The 23,784-nt window shown below is 48.3% G+C and overlaps 1 protein-coding gene across 2 annotated transcripts; it reads left to right on the forward strand.

Annotated features, from left to right (window-relative positions):
- Window positions 1-227: 227 nt before the first annotated feature.
- Window positions 228-23,761, forward strand: LOC135822897 (mucin-2-like). Of its 2 annotated transcripts, none has more exons than XM_065335734.1 (24): window positions 228-2,102; window positions 3,047-3,157; window positions 5,453-5,635; window positions 6,150-6,548; window positions 7,234-7,320; window positions 7,592-7,873; window positions 8,406-8,501; window positions 8,899-9,942; window positions 10,198-10,308; window positions 11,182-11,320; window positions 12,189-12,337; window positions 12,648-12,860; window positions 14,086-14,241; window positions 14,899-15,004; window positions 15,228-15,358; window positions 15,685-15,789; window positions 16,080-16,208; window positions 16,552-16,716; window positions 17,051-17,233; window positions 18,187-18,360; window positions 18,874-19,035; window positions 19,705-19,826; window positions 20,204-20,705; window positions 22,643-23,761. In XM_065335734.1, exons 1-24 carry the CDS (start codon window positions 651-653, stop codon window positions 22,772-22,774), a joined length of 6,333 nt encoding a protein of 2,110 aa, XP_065191806.1. In that variant the 5' UTR covers window positions 228-650; the 3' UTR covers window positions 22,775-23,761. The 2 variants fall into 2 exon arrangements, with proteins under 2 accessions (XP_065191806.1, XP_065191805.1); XM_065335733.1 differs by having other exon boundaries at window positions 229-2,102; window positions 19,696-19,826.
- Window positions 23,762-23,784: the final 23 nt, after the last annotated feature.

Genomic DNA, 23,784 nt, shown 5'->3' on the forward strand with positions numbered 1-23,784 from the left:
CAGGCTAGCTTCGCCTCCGCGGAATGGGCGCGGATCCGCGATCTCATCCGCGATCCGCCACATCGCGCAGTCATCATGGTCATGATAATTGCATGCTTAGACCTAGCCCTTATGGCTTAGGGTTTGGCGGAGGCCGATGCGGCGCAGCACATACACCGACCGTCCATGCTTTTTCGACCGTCAATGCATCCAAAGACCATGAAGACAGTCTTTACTTGCCAGATCGATGCACCACACAAATTTATTTTCAGTTGTGACAGGCTTGGGCCGGACTACACGTTCGCGCAAACGTAAGCAGACCAACCTTCGTCAGCTGATAGATTCAATCCTGTTTTGGCCAGGAAAACGCTCTACTCCCTTGCTATCTTTTATCCCACGCGTACTCCTAGTCCTTTCGTACTGGTTTTCATAGTCCTCGGTTTCACAGTCTTTGGTCTGGACCGTTTGGTCTTCATTGCAATTATTTATTGTGTAGCGACTGCATGCGATGGCAACAAGCGCTGACGAGTTATCAAGTTTCACATCGTAACTATGTAGCTGTTTCATGTTTGGTGATATGGCGATGAATTTTTATGTTTCTCAAGAAGAAGAGTCAAAAGATAGGTCTTGGCAGCCTGTAAATTGTGGTGTCCGTGTATGTCCGGTGCGTCATGGAGGACGAGAAACCGGTATCGGACACCAGTGCTAGTGCGAGCGTTCAGCCGAGTGGCACTCAGTCATCCGGCACAACCGGCCTGACGGTGAATGAATGTCACGATGCAGCAGTTCGTCAGCCTAGTCCTGTTCCCAGAGAGCGCAGGCCGCGCGCCCCAGTAGTCAGCCGTCGACAGTCGTCATCTGCGGGTAGCGTGGTGTCTGCTGTTGTGCCTCGTCGCCGCAGCACGATCGGAAAGCCATCGGAACGGTCTCCCCGAGACGCTGGTCCCACACCTGCATCGCGGGCCAGTAGAATACCAGTGCCTGCAACACCTGAGAAGACCAGGGAATCGATGAAATCGGTGGAGTGTAACGACGGGAAACATGATCCACTGCAAACGACATCCACTCCTGGAAACGCTAGCGACATACACCACGACCAAACTTCTGAAAGTCCGGATACACCAGGTGTTGCTGAGGGGGTTACTAGTTCATCACCCGGCGTTGTTGTGCGAGCACGTTCGCAGGTATCGTCGTCACCGGCACGTACGGTGTCGGAGATCACGAGTAATGCCCGGACGCCGGGTAGTCCCGTACGCAGCAGCGTGCCCGCCGCCAGAGCGGATGCCAGCTCGTCGTCGGCATGTGACCGATCGCACACGCTGAGCATGTCGCGGCGCACCTCCAAACCGCCGCCACCGCCCAAGGACAAAGCACGGCTGTCGGTACTGGTGGAAAACAGCAAGAGTCGCACCCCGACCGGCAGTCCATTCAATGTCCGCCGGCCAGCGCCAGCGCATAGCAGTGACAAACAGGGCACACCGATCGGCAAGTGTAATGGCGACTCAACCCAGACACCGGAGCAGAAGCCTCAGAACCGTGACACCGCTGATCAGGTACCATCAAAGTCGCCGCCCGGGCAGTCGAAACCGCTATCCAGACAGAGGACGGGATCCGGAAGCGTGCCGAAACGCAAGGCGCCCGTCGTGGTGCCGAAGGCAAAGCCCACTCCCGCAGCAGCCAGCGGAGTGAATCGCAACTCGTTTAGTAAGACAGTTGAGATGCAGCCACGTCGACAATCGCTCAAGTTGGACGACAAACTCAAGAAGTCCGATGCACTTAGTGAAAATGAGTCAAAACCGGAGGTTCAATCAGCCGTCACACCAGAAGGTGTTGCATCACAACAGAGCACTGGCCATTCAGAAACAATAACTACCAGTAGGTCAATTGCGTTACATTCGTCATCGCCGAATCAGGACAAATCCCGAGCCAGTCCTCCCAGTAAGGAGTTTGCCAGACCAAGAGCATCTGGTGCCACTCCACTAAAGCCACCACCAAAGGTCAGAACGAAGCCAAAGCCGGCCGTAGCTGCCAAGTCCAGTCCGATACAAGGTTCACCGTCCCCGAATCTACGTCCGTCCTCGTTGGCACAATCTCAAAATCGACTATCAACGCCAGGCAAGCCGGTAAGCCAGGGCATTACTGGCATGCGGTAAACAGGGTCATTTGTACTATGACATATAGTACTGCCGGGTGCCGAAGAGCTGGGAGGGAGGGGGGGGGGGGGGGTCAGCCTCCTAGGCCGTTCGTATTTTCATGTACAGTGCTGCTCAATGAAATCCAGTCGCGTCACTCAAGTACGCGCCGGGCGTTGCGCAGCCCTAGACCTGCCAACACTGGACCGCGAAATGGTGCAAGGCGCAAACTAAGGACACTACTGGATTTCGTCGAGCAGAATTGTACATGTACTACAGTCTATGCACAGTTGAATCACTGTGTATACTTGGTTATGCTGTGCTTGGTAACACCCTCGCCTGTTTGTTCTTCGGCGCTCCGTTCTTCAGAACCCAACAGCACTGCAGTGCTACAGTGAGTGAGTTCGATTACGCCCGCGAATCTATTCATGAATCCATTCATGAATCGATTCGCGTTATTCACATCACCCCATGTGAATAGGGTGAATGGATTCTGAATCGATTCCAGGGCTCATGACATGAAATCGAACGACTTGAATGCATGAGAATAGATTCATGAATCGATTCAAGTGAATAATCGAACGCAGCCACTGGAGCAAGGGCAGTTTGCTCTTGTGCTGTATTACGCTAGTACTTACGAGTGGGCCGCGGCAATGCAACAGGTTTCTGAACACACTTTAGTGTTGTGTGCTTCTGTTTGATACGATGCAATGCAGTAAGTGTATGATGTGTGTGTGGGTGGCCACTGGCAATTATATGCCTCACTCTGTACTTGAAAACTACCTGCATCCCTTCCCCTCCCAATCGAGCTACTATCCGTTGGATCTATCCTGCACACAATCTCTGTAGCAATTGCTCCGAGGCATGTAATTATCCTAAAAGGTGTATTGTATACGAGGTTACGGCTTTCTGTATTACCTTCGTAATCTGTGCAGTCCAAGCCAGCATCACCTATTATGCAACGGAGGTCAGCGCAGTTTGAATGTGCAGGTACTCCGGAGGAGTCTCGTTCTGGTTGGCGATTGTCATTGTCCAGGGTTTCACCGGTGAGTGTGAACAACATTAATGTTATCATCACACATCACGCGCACTGGCTCGACAATGGTTTGGTTGCAGGGCATTGGGTCTCTTGTCCCTTGCATCACCAATTGCACGGGAAGCCGCGTCTTGCATTGAAATGTCAGTGGTTCCTCAGACATGCTTTTGAATTGGCCCGTTTCCTTAGGCCAAGTAGTAGAACAAACTTCTGGCTCTTACTATTAACATTCCAAAGTTCCACCAGCACTATCCGGCATTGCATTCTCTTCAAGTGGATAAAGGCAGAAGAAGAAACAAGCCGGTACAACAACGTACATGTGATGTAAGCTGCAGGAGGAAGTTTAGCGAAAGCAAACACAGAAAGACGGCAAAGTGATGATGACCACGCACACAGAAGCATGACATATTCCGGCGTTATGCAATAGTGATAGACACTAGAAGAGCATAATTCTGCTGTTCGATAGGGCATCCACATGTTGTTAGTTTGGCCCGCCTGTCGCTGGCCATTTTTACCACAATGCTGATATCGCGCTGATCGCACATCTTCTTGCACGCACTACTAGTGAACACTGTAGGGAGACAGGAGATTCTTGCACGCACTACTAGTGAACACTGTAGGGAGACAGGAGTGAACACTGTAGGGAGACAGGAGTGAACACTGTAGGGAGACAGGAGTGAACACTGTAGGGAGACAGGAGTGAACACTGTAGGGAGACAGGAGTGAACACTGTAGGGAGACAGGAGTGAACACTGTAGGGAGACAGGAGTGAACACTGTAGGGAGACAGGAGTGAACACTGTAGGGAGACAGGAGTGAACACTGTAGGGAGACAGGAGTGAACACTGTAGGGAGACAGGAGTGAACACTGTAGGGAGACAGGAGTGAACACTGTAGGGAGACAGGAGTGAACACTGTAGGGAGACAGGAGTGAACACTGTAGGGAGACAGGAGTGAACACTGTAGGGAGACAGGAGTGAACACTGTAGGGAGACAGGAGTGAACACTGTAGGGAGACAGGAGTGAACACTGTAGGGAGACAGGAGTGAACACTGTAGGGAGACAGGAGTGAACACTGTAGGGAGACAGGAGTGAACACTGTAGGGAGACAGGAGTGAACACTGTAGGGAGACAGGAGTGAACACTGTAGGGAGACAGGAGTGAACACTGTAGGGAGACAGGAGTGAACACTGTAGGGAGACAGGAGTGAACACTGTAGGGAGACAGGAGTGAACACTGTAGGGAGACAGGAGTGAACACTGTAGGGAGACAGGAGTGAACACTGTAGGGAGACAGGAGTGAACACTGTAGGGAGACAGGAGTGAACACTGTAGGGAGACAGGAGTGAACACTGTAGGGAGACAGGAGTGAACACTGTAGGGAGACAGGAGTGAACACTGTAGGGAGACAGGAGTGAACACTGTAGGGAGACAGGAGTGAACACTGTAGGGAGACAGGAGTGAACACTGTAGGGAGACAGGAGTGAACACTGTAGGGAGACAGGAGTGAACACTGTAGGGAGACAGGAGTGAACACTGTAGGGAGACAGGAGTGAACACTGTAGGGAGACAGGAGTGAACACTGTAGGGAGACAGGAGTGAACACTGTAGGGAGACAGGAGTGAACACTGTAGGGAGACAGGAGTGAACACTGTAGGGAGACAGGAGTGAACACTGTAGGGAGACAGGAGTGAACACTGTAGGGAGACAGGAGTGAACACTGTAGGGAGACAGGAGTGAACACTGTAGGGAGACAGGAGTGAACACTGTAGGGAGACAGGAGTGAACACTGTAGGGAGACAGGAGTGAACACTGTAGGGAGACAGGGGGAGATTTGTAGTTACTACTCTGAGTTTCACACTCTGGGCGATATTCAGATCATCAGATATCCACTCTCGCCGCTCTGTATTCTACTGTAGGATTTGTTATGTTTCTACGTACGCTGGTATCATCACCTTACTCCTTTTGCTGTGTATGTTCTAGCTGATCTACCTGATCACTAGTCAGTTGTGTGTTCTAGCTGATCTACCTGATCACTAGTCAGGTGTGTGTGTTCTAGCTGATCTACCTGATCACTAGTCAGGTGTGTGTGTTCTAGCTGATCTACCTGATCACTAGTCAGTTGTGTGTCTTGTCCAACCATGTAGTACTTGTGACTGTGCGGGACAAGTCGAAACTGTGTTTTCAAAGGTTGTTAATTATGTGTACTGGTTTGGACAGCTCCCGTTATGGCAAACAAATACCGTTGCCCCTTAGTGCTCATCCTGAAGATGTTGGTCTGTATTCTACTGCCCGCCGTGCTTTCAGGACGGACACTTTGACACCGCGCCTCGTACTGTGTCACCAGCACTGGCTCGCAAAGTAGCATTAATGGGATTGGATGCAGAGAGTCCAACCTCCGAGCAACCCCATGGCCCAGGAATCGTGTCACCATCACCGCTAGCTTCGCCGGTCACGGAAACAGCCTCGAAGCCGAATGTCAAAGAAGAGGTGAGCGGGTTTGGGTGCAATGCGCTAGTGATCTCTTAGGCAAGGTGGTATGTCAATGTTGCTCTGGTGGCAAGTTGCCCAAGAACAGTCCACTGTTACCGCAACACTGGACTGTTAACTGGCATTTTCTGATATTTTTTATCCTGATCTAATTCCGTGTGTGTTCCCTTCTGCCATTTTTTCAATCTCGTTTGTTTCTCTTCTTCTCCTGATTTTCTGATGCGTGAAGTAGGCGCGGATGCCGAGACCATTGGTCGGCGGAGCCTGCGGCACCCCATCACCACCGTTGCGTTGCATTTCCAGCCCCATTCAGTCAATGTCTTGTTAGTCTGTTGTTTTGTCATTTTCTCCTTCTTTCTTGTGTTACTAATTGGGTGCGTGGTTTCAAGTAAAAAAAACCTTGTGAGCAGTACGCTGATTTCCCATATGGAATATTCCTCTTCGTAAGTCCTTAATTGTACTACACTAATCGGTGTGGTCAATTGCTTGGTCAATTTCATTGTGTTGTCTGCAGAGCATGGCAAGCACTGGCGGGAGAGCTACTCCACCACTGCCTGCTAAGAAGCGTTCGCGTACCAGTGCTATTGTCACCCCAGCGCAGAGCCATTCTCCCAAACCAACAAGAACACCTCCAGCTGCGCCAGTGCCCTCTTTAAAAACTGCCTCCAGCGCATCCCCTCGCCCTCCGCGCTCACCAAAGCCAGCGAAAAAAGTGCACACTGCGACAGCATCCCCAGATCTACAATCAGATGAGACAGAGTCCTCTCCTAGTCCACAGCCAAACTTTACTACAGGATCTGCCACAACAGATGATTTACAAGATCGACGCGCTCCCCGCAGTCCAGCGAGAGTGCAGCGCTCGAAAACGATAATGGTCCGGTCAGAGTCACCATCTCCATCACCAGGTGGCATGGTATGTCTTTGCAGTGTAATCTGCAATTCTACAGTCCTGCTCAATGAAATCCAGTCGCGTCACTCAAGTTTACGCCTTGCACCATTTCGCGGTCCAGTGTTGGCAGATCTAGGGCTGCGCAACGCCCGGCGCGTACTTGAGTGACCCGACTGGATTTCATTGAGCAGCACTGTAGAAGACTTTATTTGTACTTTTTTTATCAGCAGAGAGAGAGAGAGAGAGAGATTTGAGATAACATACGCACCGTGGTGAGCATTTTAAGTTCAGAGTTAGCGTGATGGAGAGGATTAATCCCTCAGCTTGCTGTTGACACAATGGTGTCACCTCCCTTCCTTTTCTTCTTTTGTTAATGCTATTTTCCGTGGTTGGATTCACCCTCCCTTTCTTGTATTGGCTATGTACTATTACTATGATGTGCCATGAAGTGTAGACGATAAATAAATAAAATAAATAAACTTACTTGCACTGCTTTGCGAGGGGGGGGGGGCTACTTTCACACATTGAATGGTGGGTGACTGATGAGAGTATAAGTACGTACGTTTTGACCTTTGCTCCTCTCCATCTTATCATGCAAGTCTGAAATTTTGTATCCTGTGCTGGAATTTTCTGCGTATATGTATATTGTGTATTCCTGTAGTATCTTGCGCTGGAAACTTCTGTGTATATTGTGTATTCCTGTAACTAGTCACCTCTGGCATCGCCCCGCAATGCATCATCACCTGTGCCAAGGAAGAGAACGCGCACGTCTGTGACGAGCCCTTCTCCTGAATTGGTAAGATTTGCTGTTCCTGCGTAGGATTTAGATTAATGCGGTTTGTATTTCGAGAGCTGCTGCAATCCTGCCATTTCACACAACTGAGGCGGTGCACTGAGGTGTGATTGCCATTCTAAAGGTGTTGGTGTTAATTGTGGTAATCTTGGAAGTGACCTTGTCTTTTGTTGTCACAGTTTGTATCTCAGGCCATACAGGACATACTCGTACATGTAGATGCCCGAATTTCTAACTTTGTCTACGAACCACATTCTGTTGAATCTTGTTTCAGGATGCCGCACTGGGTATTGCCGAGGCTATTAGCAGTGGCGAGGACATGAGTGTGCCAAGCACGCAGCCATCAGCTGCAGTACTATCCAAGTCACTTCCAACCGGATCTATCCTGCTGCAGTTCCAGTCGCCAACGGAAGATATCCCAGACAAGGAAGCTGCTACTACTGCTGACGGTGTTAATAGTGCAGACGATACTCAGGCTGAGCCTGAACAGCGAACACAAGCGGATGCAAGGAGCAGCCGGCGCAAGTCCCCAGAGGACACTGTTCATGACATAGAGGTAAGTGGATGGCCAGTACATCCACCTTTCGAGGTCACTAGTATGTGAATGATGTCATAGTGATGTGAATGATGTCATAGTGATGTGAATGATGTCATAGTGATGTGAATGATGTCATAGTGATGTGAATGATGTCATAGTGGTGAGTCAGCGGAACTGCTTACTAGCGCTATGCATACAATGTGAGTCGCTAGTGCATCCATGTGCAGTGTCTTTGCCAAGGCAGCTCAACTGATGATGTAATCACATAAACTCTGTTGTTCGCCTTGGCATGGATCTATTATCTGGAAGGGAAGAAAGCCACAACCGTGCCCATTGGCAACCACCTTTTTACTCTCAGTTTTTGTTGGCACTTGCCGGCAGGATGACATGATAGTCCACAGTAGAGTACGCTCTCTGTCCCCACAGTGCTTCATGCCGCAAATGGACAGAGCTTCCTTACAGAGACTGGTGAATGAGGCTTCATGACTAGTATCTTATCCTCCATGTAATTTTCGCTTGAATGTTTATATTAATATGTTTCATGTCTCAGGTAAGCTCGTCTCGGTCCAGATCGCCAACACGTCGTAGCATGAAGCGTCGTGCACCAACTCCCCCGGCCAATGTCAGGCCTTTCACTGTGAAAGAGGTAAGCTCGGTTTCTACTGAAGTGTGGTAAGCTTGTTTTTTTTTACTCAAGTGTACGTTTCACTTGCACCAAACCCAGTGTATAAAGTCGTTTGTCATTCAACCAGGTGTATATTATGTAGATGTAAACCGTCCTGGTTGCACATGATCAGGGGCAAATATGAAATACTGTAACGAACCATCACCGAGTTATTAGGGGTGAGCTTGTAGGATGTGAATGGGTAAGGGGAATGACATGGGTTCGCGTACAGGACGGCGGGTCAAGAGCCGCCTTTCCACTACCGTGGGTGCATGTGCATGAGTGTGTGAACTCGATATCCTACACAGCACCATGTGTTTGCCGTGCTATCATTGAAACTAACTCACTGCTGTTCTGTCTGTTTTCTTTTTCCCCCCAGGGCCAGCCCGCACCAGCCGGAAGTGGATCACCGAAAACTTGGAACTTATCACGTAGTCTGTCCACACCTCCGGCATCGCCACTCACGCGACGCAGCAGCAACACAGTTGACGATCGCATGCTGCCAAGTAGCATCAGTGATAATCATGTCATGTCATTTTCTGCTCCAGCTGGTGAGAACACTTCCTTTCTTGGAAGCAACGAGGACATACTCGGCACTTCAAGTCGTAGCTCTAGCCGAATGGAGCTGGAGCTACATCCCACTGATTCGGAGTCAGGGAAAGAAGACGTGTCAACGGTCCGTCGGTCCAGGAGAGGTGCGCCACCACCGCCCAGGGGCTTGAAATCTCCTCCGCCGATTGCTGAATTCCCCGACGAGCCGAGTCCTCTGGATTCCCCAGTTGCTGGGCCTATGTATGCAATGATACCAGAGATCGGAGGAGGACAGGCTCAAGGCAATACCCAAGGCAAGAAATCCGCCACCAGTTTGGGACCACCCCAACAGCCCGCACCAGCTGTGCCAGCTCCTGCCGTTCCAGAACCTGGCGCATTGGCCGCCACACGTAAGCGGTCGGGTTCTATCAAGAGGAAAGCACCGTCGCCCGTCAATCCGTACGCCAGTGCCGACTCTCAGCAAATGAGTGTATCAATGCCATCATCACCCTTACTACAGAAGAGCCCATCACCGGATGTAACGATGCCCACATCACCGCAACCGAAGCCTCGAGCCAGACCACAACGAACAGCACCTGCCATTTCCAAAGCCGCATCGGAGTCGGATCTGGTCTCGGAATCGCCTCCGCTGCCAAAGCGTAACCCCGTTACGAGGCAAAACACCGACACATCTCTGCCCATTGCTCCTCTGGCTAGTGAAGGCGCATACGGTGTGCGCACCATCACAGACATGGAGTCACCAATGTATGCATGCATACCCGAGCTTGGAGGAGGCGCAGCAGCAGCAGCAGCAGCAGCGGGGGCGGCAGCTGGCAAGGATGACCAATTGGCACAGGACAAACGGGAAGAGGATGGCAGTAACGAAGAGCCGGTAAATGGATTGCCTATTTAGAGATAGATTTGAGTACGCTTTTGTATCTTGCAGCATATGGCCAAGCCTGGGAAGGTTCTTGGTTGTGCTTGTTATAATAATTATCCCGTTGTCTACTTTGTGGAAACCACGTCTGAACAGTCAAACTGCTTGGTGTGGCAAACTACTGCCAGTAGTAACGTGCATACGATGTGAGTGTAACGTTACTTGGGCTCCACTTTGACGTGGTGTTTCTTGTGCGTTTCTCAATTTCAGCGATCTGAGTCGGTGAGCCCGGAAACCGCGTCTTGTAAATCACCTCACCTCACTGAGGAAGAAGAGAGACAGTTACAGGAGCAGATCAAAACTTTGGATGAAGAACTGGAGGTAAGGTTGTGTATAAGATAAATTATATCCTTGCCTGCTGCATTTCGCTCCGCTATCTTCTCGTGGCTAGGGCACCCTGTAAGAAGATCATAGGTCTGTGGGGACTGCCCTACAGTCCATTCACAAAAAGATGGGCCCTGGCTCTGGCGAGCTCCCGTATTAGGCGATTTTCAAGATTTTATCGTACACAGTGCAGTGCTGTGAAACTTGAAATTTAAATTTGAAAAAGGGTCCAAAAAGGGTACCTGAACTGGGGTTCGAACCGTACAATGCACTGTTGCAGGCTGGGTCAAACAGCCGGGATTTTGATGGGTTTTCCCAATTCAGTGCTCTTGGGGCAAAACCTGGCCGAAATCTTATTCTTCCTATGGCTTGCTTTTTGGAGAAATAGACTTCAGAAACATAATTGGAAGAGGATTCCATAGGGGGTTGCAGAAAAAAATTCTAAAAAAACTCAACGTTTGACCCATTTATGGCCAAAAGCTAGAAGTCCATCTTTTTCTGAATGGACTGTAGTAAAATATGAATAAATAATAATAATAATAATTTGGAAAGGATTGGGAGAACTTCAAATTCAAATGATCAGTCGGGGAAGTGAACTGCCTGAAAAGAGAAAAAACGCCTGGTGGGTCTGGCGTTTTTTCTCTTTTCAGGCAGTTCACTTCCCCGACTGATCATTTGAATAATAATAATAATAATAATATCATGTGATGAGAACTCAATACCGAAAGAGTCGAAGAGGAGAGAATATTGCCCTGAAAAACACAAGCACAGTAGTACTTTATGGAACAGGAGATGACACTGTATTATCTTTTCCTGATTGTGACCCCGTGGTGATCATGCCGCCATGTTGCTACTCTTCTCACGGTCCAGGTGGAGAAGAAAACACAGCGTAGCCTCCAGCAAATGTTCAAACTCTTGGACGGCGACAAGGCAATAGACGTGGCAGAGAAGATGGACAAGAACGAGGCTGCCATTGCCGAGTTGGAGAAGGAATTGGCAAAGTTGAGAGGTCAGTGATAGGCCACTCTTCAACTCACACTATAATTCTAGAATTTGCGAACCATTCAGCCAGTCACTCTGGGATTTACCCTTGCAAAATTTAGGTTGGAACAGCTAGCTGTAAGGAGATTGAGCAATGCAGAAACTTACATTGACTGGAACAAACTACAACCGTGGCCAGTATAACCTAGAAAAGCCATGTACACTTCTGCACCGCAAACTGATTCTGATGATCTCGTGCGACTGATGAGCTGCGGATGCTGCGTTCAGGATGTCAACATTGGCGCTGCAGATGGTCATCGGTCCGCATTTCACCTGCCATAGTTTTATGTTTTCTCTTGAAACACACCAGCATGTTGTGTCAAAATGGCTTGTGAAATAATGATAGTTTGCCGTAACCTAAACACCCGCTCTACGTGGACAGCGGGTAAAGTTGTATGATCGATATAATTATTAGTGGTGTGCACGGGTAGTCGGGTACCCGTGCTACCCGTTAGGACCTCGGGTAGTCGGGTACCGAATAGTACCCGAAAACCCGAGGTCGCAGATGACATCATGTACAGTGCACGTGTACAAATAATTCATGCATGTCTACCCAATGCGCAAGGGAAGGGGCCGGTGTGCATTGTGGTCTTACCATGGAAACATTACCCGATCGGGTACCCGTGCCACCCGTGGAAAACTACCCGGACCCGATACCCGAAGAAAATGCTACCCGACTCAGCCCTAATAATTATGCACTCTCACACATATTTGATTATTCTGAGTTGATTTCCGACTGAGACAGTTCTTATTTGAGAAATGAGTTACATCTGTTCCCATGCCGTTGATCCAATCAATGATGGCCAATAGTATTATATACTTCTACTGTGTAACAGAAATCGAGTCTGGCGAGCGTAAGATTGACAATGAGCAGCGTATACGCCTTCGCAAGCAGGTGATCAATGAGCTGGTGACGACGGAGAAAACCTTCATCAACGACATGAAACTGTGTGTGGAAGGGTTCCTAAATCCCCTTCGTGAAGAGGTATGAGTCATAACTCGCCAAGAATCTTATGTGTCTTAGTGAGCCTTCGGTGGTGCTCAATTCAGAAACATGATCTAGAGACTCTACGTACTGCTGCATCTCGACCACAAAACAGTGGTGACCTGCATTTCTTGTTGTCGCCAGTTTCAAATATTGTTGGGAAACCAGTATATTAGCCCTGGTATCCAAGTCTGTATAGTTATCAAAGATTATAATATGCATTGAAGAAGATCGTAGTCTTACAATTCTCCTGAAAGGAAGATTTGGACTTTCTCAACCTGCTGCTGCTGCGTTGTGCTGTGCTGGACAGGGTGCTGTTGATGTCAAACAGTTGTTCGGAAATCTGGAGGAGCTTGTGGAGGTTGCACAGAACTTTCTAGAGCTGCTGGAGAGCCGCATTTCCGTGGAGAGCGGTGAAGAGGCACAGCTTGCAAACTGCTTCACTGACATGAGAGATGAGCTGTCACAGGTGTACGCTCAGTACTGTCGCAATCATGATGATGCAAGTGATCTGATGATGAAGGTGAGTGGGTGCGCCTATGGCTGGGCTGCACTTTCGGGTGATGGAGTTAAGTTGATGAGTTCCAAGCTTGCTATCCCAACCTCCTCTCTCTCTCTCTCTCTCTCTCTCTCTCTCTCTCTCTCTCCCTCCATCCCCCTCACTCCGTCCCTCCCTCCCCTCCCCCTCCCCCTCCCCCTCCCCCTCCCCCTCCCCTCCCCTCCCTCCCCCTCCCCCCTCCCTCCCTCCCTCCCTCTCTCTCTCTCTCTCTCTCTCTCTCTCTCTCTCTCTCTCTCTCTCTCTCTCTCTCTCTCTCTCTCTCTCTCTCTCTCTCTCTCTCTCTCTCTCTCATTCTCTTCCTGTGTGTGGTGTGTGTCTTTTGGAAGGTTTGTATCATTGTATTGCTTTGGATGATGTGATTTGAGCCGATGTACCAAGCACTGGATAAAGTAGTAAATGCCGGAGGTATATTTGAATTAGCCCCATCCCTCACACAAACAAGTCAACAAAGAGGCATCTTTGGATTGAGGAGTGCTGGTTTCGAAACAACTTGTTTGAAGCTCAAAGTAGAGCTGGTGTTAGCTCAGAGCAGAGCTGCAGTTAGCTCATAGCAGAGTTGCTGTAAGCTCAGAGCAGAGCTGCAGTTAGCTCAAAGTAGAGCTGCTGTTAGCTCAAAGTAGAGCTGCTGTTAGCTCAAGGTAGAGCTGCTGTTAGCTCAAGGTAGAGCTGCTGTTAGCTCAAAGTAGAGCTGCTGTTAGCTCAAAGTAGAGCTGCGGTTAGCTAAAAGTAGAGCTGCTGTTAGCTCAACGTAGAGCTGCAATGCTAAATGGATGTAATATAGCGCAAGGCAGAGCCGCAGCAAATAGCTAGATAATACCAGTTGTGAGAGTGGACCCGATTAGTGGGTACGATAATTATAATGATGGTGTGAATAAGTTGGACAGGGAGGGATGGTGGGAAAAGATTCAAAAGAAACACTGCTGAAGCACGATCCGTTGTCTGGAAGAGCACAACAGGGCAAGCAAAATTTGTTTTTCTTTTCAGCAAAACGGGCTGGTGCCATTTATGATTACGCAGCAAAACAAAGCGCATGACGTCAGTCCATGCAGTACAAAGCAATGCAGTGCAGTGTGTGCGCTAGTTCGGATTGTTGCTAGCAAGTACTAGCACAGCTAGTACACCATTAAACGGTTGTGAGTAGCGTGAGTTAGTATCCTCCCTTGTTGTGTTCCTTTTTCTTTTGTTGCAGCTTGACTCAACAACAGAGCATCAAGAGCGGATGAGTCAGTTGAGTGAAGATGTGCGCACGCTACACAACGCCAAGGCGTGGGATTTGCAGAGCTTCCTGATCAAACCGGTGCAGCGCGTACTGAAGTACCCCTTACTTCTACGTGAACTGTCCAAGGTAGATATACACTTCCTCGGCATGGCTTTGCTGTTCATGAAGCTGATGAGCTCTCAGTAGATTATGCGTAGCAGTATCTGTTCCTGGCTAGTTAATATGGATGCAATGGCAATGCAAGCATGTCAGTTCAATTCCAGTTCATTTGAGTGGATTGACCTCGGGAGCAACCCTCAAATTGCAATCAGATGAGAATGATGACAATCTCAAAACGGTGATACTATGTGTGACTGGACATGATTCGCTCAGAGTTGACCTTCCACCTAACGAAAGGCTAGCATGTCCTTTAGAGGGTGTCTGCCATTCATGCCCGGCACCGAGCAATGTCTTTTAATATTAGTATTATTAACACATCTGCCGGATGAGTATTCGTGGCCTGTGCAATATTTACAGGGATCCACGAATACAGACGAGCATAATAATATTCCCACGGAAATACGCGCAAGCAAAGAGAAAGGTGACTGTGTTTTACCCTTGTGTGGACGTCTGGACAAACGTGAACAAGACCGGGCCGTTGCATCATAACAATGACGTCAACTGGAAATCCTGACGGGACAGCAGGGTATTTGGGAATTGCACACTCTGGGGGGGGGGGGGGGGGGGGGGGGGGGATATGTACTCTTCATTTTACGAGGGCTGTGTTGTTATCTTTGTGTTCAGTATACTGACTTCAGCCATCCAGACAAGAAAGAACTCAAACAGGCCATGGAGATCATGGAGGGAGTGGCACGTGAAATCAACGAATTCAAGCGACGCAAAGACCTGAGTAAGTTTCGTTGCATTATTTGGCTTCATATGCTGCCAAGGAGTGCATGACTGTAAACAGCTAATTTTAGCGCCAGCGATATTTTGGCGATTCTAGCAGTGGAGCCTCCGAGTACTGTAGAAAATGTACCGTTTCTACTACGGAAACGATTCATCCTCCAAAATCCCCTCTGATGGCGGTTAATGGTATTCGGTCTTTTCTTCCTGTCAATTACTGTTTGCAGTGCTGAAATACAAGAAGTCAACTGAGGAAGCTGCTAAAGTGGGAATGGGAAAGCTTAGCTGGCACTCAGTCACCAAGAAGACCTCGCGATTCACACAGAAGATCGGCCAGGCCACTGGATTCACAGCCTCTGTAAGTACTTTTGGCTCAAGTTGAATGTGGTCTCTCCCACCCTGAACCTATCATACCCATTCACAGGCTTATCTGTGCAATGGTTTCCGTGTGACACACCTGGGTGTTGTGCCTTCAGGTATTCCTTCCAGTATGGCCTTTCTTAGAGCACAGCAAGCTATAGTTAACTTGTGACTCACTGTGTTTATGACTAATAGGGGTGTGTATTGGCCTGTGCCAGTCTGAGCAAGTGCCAAAAGCAGCTGTATTGCAAGTACTAGTAGGTCGTGCGGTTTCATCCTGCGACACTAATGGTCCTAACTACTGCTCTTGTTTGGTGTGTGCAGACCATTGACAAGAAGTTTCATGATGAGGAAACACTGTTCCGTGAACTGGAGAAGGCCACCAAACAGTTACTAAAGAATGTCCAGGAGCACGTACAGTTTACACAGGTGGGTGGACGTGTCTGGATTTTTCAGTGTGTGCATCGAATGAATTACTTCATCACAGTCCCCATATTTCTAGCATTGTTCCTGGATGACTGCTTCCTCTGGTATGCTGGAGAACCTCTGTTTACAGGCACATTTGACTTTTTACCCAGTATTTTAAAAGCACTGCTGTTTTCTACTCTATGCTTCTGTAGTCGAGTGGCTCCAGCCTGTTGTTTGGAAGATGTTTCGTGCGTTCTATGTTTCACGGATCTCACAATGGCGATGTTTGTTTTGCGGTGATTTACTGACAGGAATTGAATGCTGTCATGCAGAAAGTACTGCTGTCCTCTCAGAGTTTTTACGGCGACTCAACAGACAATAACTTTGGCATGTACCTCCAAGCGTGCAACTTCCAGATAGGTGGCTCGTTCGGCAGCTTTGTGAGTATTTTTTTACTCTAGTGAAGTATTTGATTGTGTGAGATGCGTAGGCAGTGTTGGTCTAGTCGCTTGCATGGGCCTGGGATCTATGTTCCTTGCTATGGTCCAACCTTCACACTGATAATAACCCCGGTGTTTGTCATTGCTGGAATCCTCTTGGTTTGGAGGGTGGGGCAATCCCTGTGATTTCTCTAGCACCATTCTCGGAGCTGTGGAAAGAGCTGAGAGAGGGATGAATTTCATGTGTTATCCTGTACATGGTTCCTTCACAGTATCTCATACATTCAAAGTTTTCCCTTAGCCTAACCTGTCCCGCGTTTCGTTCTCTACGTTCTACCCTTAGATGGATGACTTGAAGACCGGTGTTGTGGACCGTCTTGAAAGGCTTATTTCGCAGTTCGAAACACCGCGCTTTTTCATCGACAAGAGAAACGATAAACTACTCGACTACGACTCCTGCAAGAATCGTGTGGACAAGTACAAGGCCGACCCGGAGAGGCTGAAAGAGGTGAGAGATGTACTGTAGTCACATCTAACTTGGGTTAGTAGCGATGGCGAGTTTACAATCATATGGGCCGTTGCAAGCAAGACCTGGTCATCATAGGGAACAATGCTTGCACAAGCAAGAGCAGTCAAAACTGTTGCATCAGCATTAAAGATGATTTTCTTCTCGAAAAGCATAATTTGCACCAAAAAACATGCTTTCGCTCGCAATGGCCCATTGTTCGTGTTGCGCATCTTGACTGCTAGGTGCCATATTCACGGTCTGTGTGCACAGGATCATCTGAGGTAGGTATTATTAGCTCAATGCTGTACTGGTATTTTCCATGTTTATGCTTCAGTTCAAGGAGGAACTGAAGAGAAAACAGCGAGAATACGAAGCAATGAATGCCCAGCTGCTCGAAGATCTCCCCAAGCTGGTCACCGTCAGCTTGAAGATCATGCTGGGAATTGTCGCTTCCTGGGAGAATTTGCAGCAGATATACTGTGCGAACTGCGCTCAGATCTTGACGGAACTTAGCACGGTAAGTTTATGGTGAATTGTTTCGGCATCTCCATCACTGTGGTGGAACAGACCTTTGTTGGGGCCCCAAGTATGGGGGAGGGGGGTCGACATATAACAGAGGTTGAATTATTGCAACTTGTACTCTTCATTTGTGTTATGTGGTGGGTGGGAGCCGAGAGAGATTTTTCCAGAAGTTCAACTTACTATGGCTGCAAAAATGGATGAAATGTAACGTGGAAGCCCTGTGGTTGCATGTCACGTAGCGGCCAAGCTCCCATTTCATGGGAGGTGTCATTATCAAAAGATATGACTTTGTTTCTGTTATCTTTTTGAGTTTAGGGTCACAGTTAAAAAAAGGGGTCCAAGAGTTTGCTATTTTCTCTGCTCTATGTTCCCTAAACGGGCAGGCATAGCGGGGTGATCTAAGACAATGATTGAGAAACCAAGGTTACCAGGTTCAAGTCGTTTTGAAGCGGCAGGCTTTTTCCAGCTGTGCTGCGACCCAAAGTTGATAGGCAGCTCGTGGCCTGGCACGAGGGAAAGATGGATACAGTGAATGAGGGAAAGATGGATGCAGTGAATGGGAAAGATGGATACAGTGAATGGGAAAGATGGATACAGTGAATGGGAAAGATGGATACAGTGAATGGGAAAGATGGATACAGTGAATGGGAAAGATGGATACAGTGAATGGGAAAGATGGATACAGTGAATGGGAAAGATGGATACAGTGAATGGGAAAGATGGGTGCAGCGAATGAGGGAAAGACGGATACAGTGAATGGGATTTTCGGTCCTTTGACTAATTTGTGCTGGGTGTGATCTACTCACGTCCCACCGCTTTGGGGGGTGCATCTGTGTCTTGGTCGTTCAAGGTGATGGCATTCCTAAGGTTTGTGGAACACTCAGTCTGGCTGGGTCTCATGCCAACCGGGTTTGTTTTGCCGGTTTTCTCATTCTTTCTCCCTGGCAGCTGGACATGATTCCATCTGGAGCAGAGAATGATGATGATGTTACCTACACCCACACTCAGACACTACTGTGTCTCTATGACAAGTGGAAAGGCTTCAAGATCGTACCCAAGGGATGGGTGGAACGGTCGCTGGCGTCACCGACTAACCGCGGATCACTACGTGTCTCCCGGATGGTAAGGCATAGGACTCTAGCTGGTTCATACGATGCCTCTGAATCCTACAAATGCATAGGGGCTCTATTCGAATATTGTTGCTCTCGTGCCATTTGGCATATTTTCTGCGTCTCCAACTACCGTTATTACTGTCTTTTTCCTTTGACATCATTTCTGATGACCATCCTCTTCTGGCAGAGGAATGCCAAAAAAATGTAATAGTTGAGGTATTGACTGTGCTCTGTACTGTCCGCGGCCATAATAATTGATGAAGCAACGGCGAGTTCTCCCTTGATGTCGGTCAAACACCACCATAGATACTAGTGGCAGTAGGAGGCCAGCATTATCTCAGCATTATTGCATGCCTGTACTGCTGTACAAACAAACTATCCCACTAGTACAAGGACCCTTGTGCTGTGAATTGTTAAGCTAAACTGCCTCTTCACACACTGTGTGTGTGTGTGTGTGTGTGCGTGCGTGCGTGCGTGCGTGCGTGCGTGCGTGCGTGCGTGCGTGCGTGTGTGTTTGGTGTAGCCATCAACAATGAGCGGGTCCCTGGATGCACTTAACCTCACGGCTGGTCGCAGAACATCAGCGGAGAGTCTTGCTTCGTCTAGCGTCAGCAACCTGTCCATCGACAGCAACTTCTCGTTTGATCTGAAGAGTACGGCTCGCAAACGTCCCCCTATACCCATGGTGAGTTGGATTGGAGTTAGCAGAGCACTGCTTGAGTGGTGTCTTGTTGTCTGTACAGCAACCGAGATGCTCCAGTTTCACCACCACAGTTGCGTCTGCAACCACCTCTATCATGCAGTATTCTGTTCTCGAGGTTCGTGGTTTCTCGTTATTTAAAAAAAAAAACCAGTTAGCACAGCACTGTGTGGTGTCTTGTTGTCTGTACAGCAACCACCCAGTCCCTCCTTTCATAGTATTACTGACTACTAGTACACTATCTTAGTGTATGTGCAGCCGCCATACCCTTCAGCATAGCATTGCAGACTGTTTCATCTCCTAGTTGATTTCCCATCGTCATGCGGGTCATCACACAACTGATGATTGACTTTCGTATGAAGTGGCTAGTCAGATATGCACTGGGTGGCAGGTCATGTGATATTTCTTGGCAATCCGAATCAATCATGTGCCCCCTACAGTGATGAATTGCTCTCTGACTAAGCACAGGAGCAAACAATAAGGGGACGAAACACTTTCAAACACTTTTTCCGTCCTCTTATTGTTTGAACTAGCTCTGCCTCTCGGTGTTGAGCACTCTCTTAGACAGCCTGGAACCTCTCTGTTTTATAAGCACAGGGGCATGTAGCTTGACTGACATTTCCAATGGCTACTTGTTTCTCCCAGTACATGCAGCAAGAGTCCTCCATCTCTCAGGCATCCGTTGTCAGTGACTTTGAAGCTGGTAACGACACTGAGCTCACCGTCACCCGGGGCTCCTTCGTGGAGGTCCTGGCGAAAACTGACACCAGCAACAAGTAAGGATAGTGGTGTATAGGACGTGTAGTCTGAATCGGGGTCCATATTTCACAGTGGGCAGCTGCTTTGTGATGTGCTACTCGAAGTTTGTGAACTTTTACCCTGGATATTGGAATCTTATGAGCACGTATAGAACAGATAATGGCATCATTCAACTGTGTGGAATGTTCTCCTTACCCGAAAAAGCTGTGGCCATCAACATTTGTGTTAACACATAGGATGTGCGGAATTTGTTGTGCGTCTTCCTTTTAGTATCACTGTAGTACTTTTCCAAGCAATGTCTTTGTGGCAAGATAAATTGACATACGTACCAGTTACAGTGTAGCCTGTTACAGTATGTTGTTGTGCTGTTCTCCCCTACGCACAATATCTGTAGTGCTGACTGGTGGAAGGTGAAGCAAGGTCAAAAATCAGGCTATGTGCCAGCGGCCTACCTCAGTGATTCTGGCATCTCGGATGTGGGTTCGTTTAGCCGCATGTCCTCCAACTCGTCAATGACTTCCTCGCCGGGCAAGCCTCGTCATGCACCACCCCTTGCCCCGAAGAAGTCGCGTGAGGAACCAGAGTACGCAGAAGCGGCAGCAGCCCGGCCATCACAGACCCGAAAGACATCGGGTGTCGGTGACGTCAATCCGTATCGTGCGGTGGACGTATTGATTACGAGCGGCACCGATTCAGAGAGTGCTTCGAGTTCTGTCGCAAGCACTCCGAGCGTCTCTCCTGAGCCGGTCGCGTTCAACGCAGGGGCTCAGCGTGCGGAAGACTCTCGATCATCCAAGGTATCAGTGAGCAGCATGCATGCACACTTGCCTGTGCATCGGGTGGCGTATGACTTTGAAGCGGAATCGGCGACTGAGATCACTCTCAAAGAAGGCGAAGTAAGTACATATTCTCTGTGCAGGGTCCTGACTACCAAGTTACAAGATATATCTTCGAAGAATATCATAAAAACCCGATCTGAAGCTCTGCTCTTCAAACATAGACATGAGCCAAAAGCATGCTGTGTTATTATGTGAACATGAAGACTTAGGTATAGGGGAAAACCTTATCCTGGAATTTCTTGAGTGGTGCTATTGGCTGCGAGACCACGTCTTCCATGTACGAGTATCTCTGTCCGATACACAAGAGAGACTCGGAGATTGGAAGCTGTGTCGCAACTCTGAGTTTCATGTATTACTCATCAGGCAACTGATGGCTCCAAAATGGGCAGCCTGAACATAAGGGGGAGCATGATGAGAAATACGGAGGGGACATATCAAGTTTTCGCTTCGCTAGATGAAATGGTGATGAAATGGAGCGTTATCTGTACTCAGTGCCACTATTCCTGACTGTTTTCGATGGAGACCGCCATACACTGCATTATGTGTTTTTTTTTGTTTTTTTTTGTTTTTTTTTACTATTATTCACAAACCCAACTCGTAAAATAAATAAATATGTGGACAAAAACAAACAGCTACTGAGCAGGGGCTGCACTGGGCAGCAGTGATGGTGAGGTACCAGGGGTTCCACCGACCAAAGGTCTCGGCTTCAATGCCACAAGCACGCACCAGGAAAAAGAAACAGAAATGTGAAGCAAAGCTAGATCTAGCTATGGGGAAGTAGAATGGGTAAAAGTACCGGTAGGTGTTAAGAAAAATAAAAACAAGATGCAAAGATGAATCGTTTATTATCAGTGTTTGGACTGATGTACAATGTACATGTCAACTTCATCAACCAAAACCATGAACTTTTTTAATAGATCTGATACGAAACTCGCACAAAGAAGTGTAAAGAAAACAAGCTAAAAAACAGAAAAATAATAAGGCACCCATTTTGATAATCCAGGGGATGGCCCACGCCTGGTAAAAGAATAAACAGAGAAAAGAAAAGAATCATAACAAGTTTTTCCATGTATGCAAAACACAGCTGAGCACTCTGAGCAAGGCCAGGTACGCGGATTAGCGGGTCCGGCAAGCGATGAGCTCGAAAAATTACAGGGAATCTGTTGCCCAGTACCAGTTGCTCTCTCTCAGGTGTCGGTAGACCTTTGTCTTGAATGACTGAAAACGTGTTTTGTGTGGGCGCTGCGACAGCAGCCTGTCAGGAAGGGAGTTCCATGCGCCAATACAGCAGTATGGGAACGACCGCTTCACGACGGATGGAGCTGAGACAGGGAGCGTGTCTGACAGTTGATAGGCGTGGCTAGTGGCATTATTGTGCTGGTTCCTGGTTCTGGGGTTGGCTGGAGAAACGCGATGCGGTGGCAATACAGCAAGTAGCTGAGGAGGACCAGTAATGAAATGCAATTTGTACATGCACGAGAGAGCAGCAACAGTCCGGCGGACAGCCAGACTGGGGAGAATTGCACCAGGGCCAATGATGCGCAGTGCGCGGCGTTGAACATTATCCAGACGTTGGATGTGGCTGGCCATCCACACAAGCGGGGCATACTCCATCAGGGGCCTCACGAATGCCTTGTAGACAGTGGTTCGGCCAGCTGGCGTTAGAATGTGGGCCGCTCGTCGGAGAAAGCCGAGGCGCTGCTGGGCGCGGATGGTCACGGTCCTGAGGTGACTAGCATGTGTAGAGTGATCAAAAGTGTTGGAATTGGGAATTGCTGTGCGTGGTGCCCCAACAGTATGCCGGAATCTGTCTGGTTTCGGTTAAACTGGCGTGCATGATTGTGTGTGTGTGCGTGTGCGCACGTGCGTGTGTGTGTGTGTATGTTTCAAAGAAGAGTACATGTGTCATGAACGTAGCATGGGAGGCATCCACGTCGTTGGTAACAGCAGAACCTTTGCATGACTGTCGTGTGTGTGTGTGTGTGTATATGCAGCTTGTGAAAGTGCTGACGGACCATGATACAACAGGCAACAATGACTGGTGGCTGGTCATGCCCACTGACTGCGAGGACCCAACACGTCGTGGCTACATACCGGCTGCCTACCTCGAGGACTTGGTTGCGTAGCATTCCGTAACGCACTCACCATCACCATATTGCAGAAGTGACTGGACCTTTCGATGTCGAAAGAATCAAATAGCATCATGCCTAGAAGAAGAGAAAGAATGGATGACCGCCGTGCGTGATGAAAGGTAACGATGAAACACTTCGAACCAGTTTTTAGCACAATGAGGGTCAGAATATACATATTTCACATGGATCTGAGTGCAGTACAATCAGCAGCAGCAGAAGACGTAGCTAGACGACAGTTAGCAGTGTCACTTGCAGTGTTGCAGTGTTGCAGTGTTGCAGTGTTGCAGTGGCTTCGATATGCTCGCTGGTTTCACTGGTTGTCAAGTAACTAAGAGAACGATCCGTGAAAACTTATTCTTTCCGAAAAAGATCTGTATAATTATTTGTACATACTCAGTCTGCCGGCCATACTGCTTTGTCCATTGCAGTCTTGTCGGCCCTATCTGCTTTTGTCGCCGTGTCGTGTCTTGGCGACCTCGTTTCTGCTTGATTGTTTGTCTAGAATATAATATAGACTTGAGTACTGTCTCTTGTTGTTGTTGCAACACTGCTCTCCAGTTCTTTAGTCATAGTTATTGATATTTCATGTTAGTGCTGCACTGGTCTTCGTATTTGTCCAAACGTAGTATGATAACTTACCATTTTATGTCTATTATACGCCGATATCATAGATATTGTTTGAACTAGAGAGGTCGCAAACAGCGGATGAACTATTCTATTGAAGTTTTTTGTTTCGTCTACGTGACTTCACGGAGTAATATATTACTGGATGGTATTTAGTTTTGTTTAACCTTTTCTGCTCTTTCTTGCTCTCTTCATGGCTTTCCTGCTGGCGGGAAAGACTGGCTGGTCCACATTTTTTTGCTTTTTATCTTATATAGCATCTTACACATTTGCTCTCGCCTTTCACTGCTCATGATCATCCCACACACTGATAGGCATTTGTGAGGTTTTCATCAAGTTTGTCCGGGTATAAACTCAGCCCGTGGGTATATTATTATGTG

Source organism: Sycon ciliatum, chromosome 8 (assembly GCF_964019385.1).
Source record: "Sycon ciliatum chromosome 8, ocSycCili1.1, whole genome shotgun sequence".
Lineage (NCBI taxonomy): Eukaryota > Metazoa > Porifera > Calcarea > Leucosolenida > Sycettidae > Sycon > Sycon ciliatum.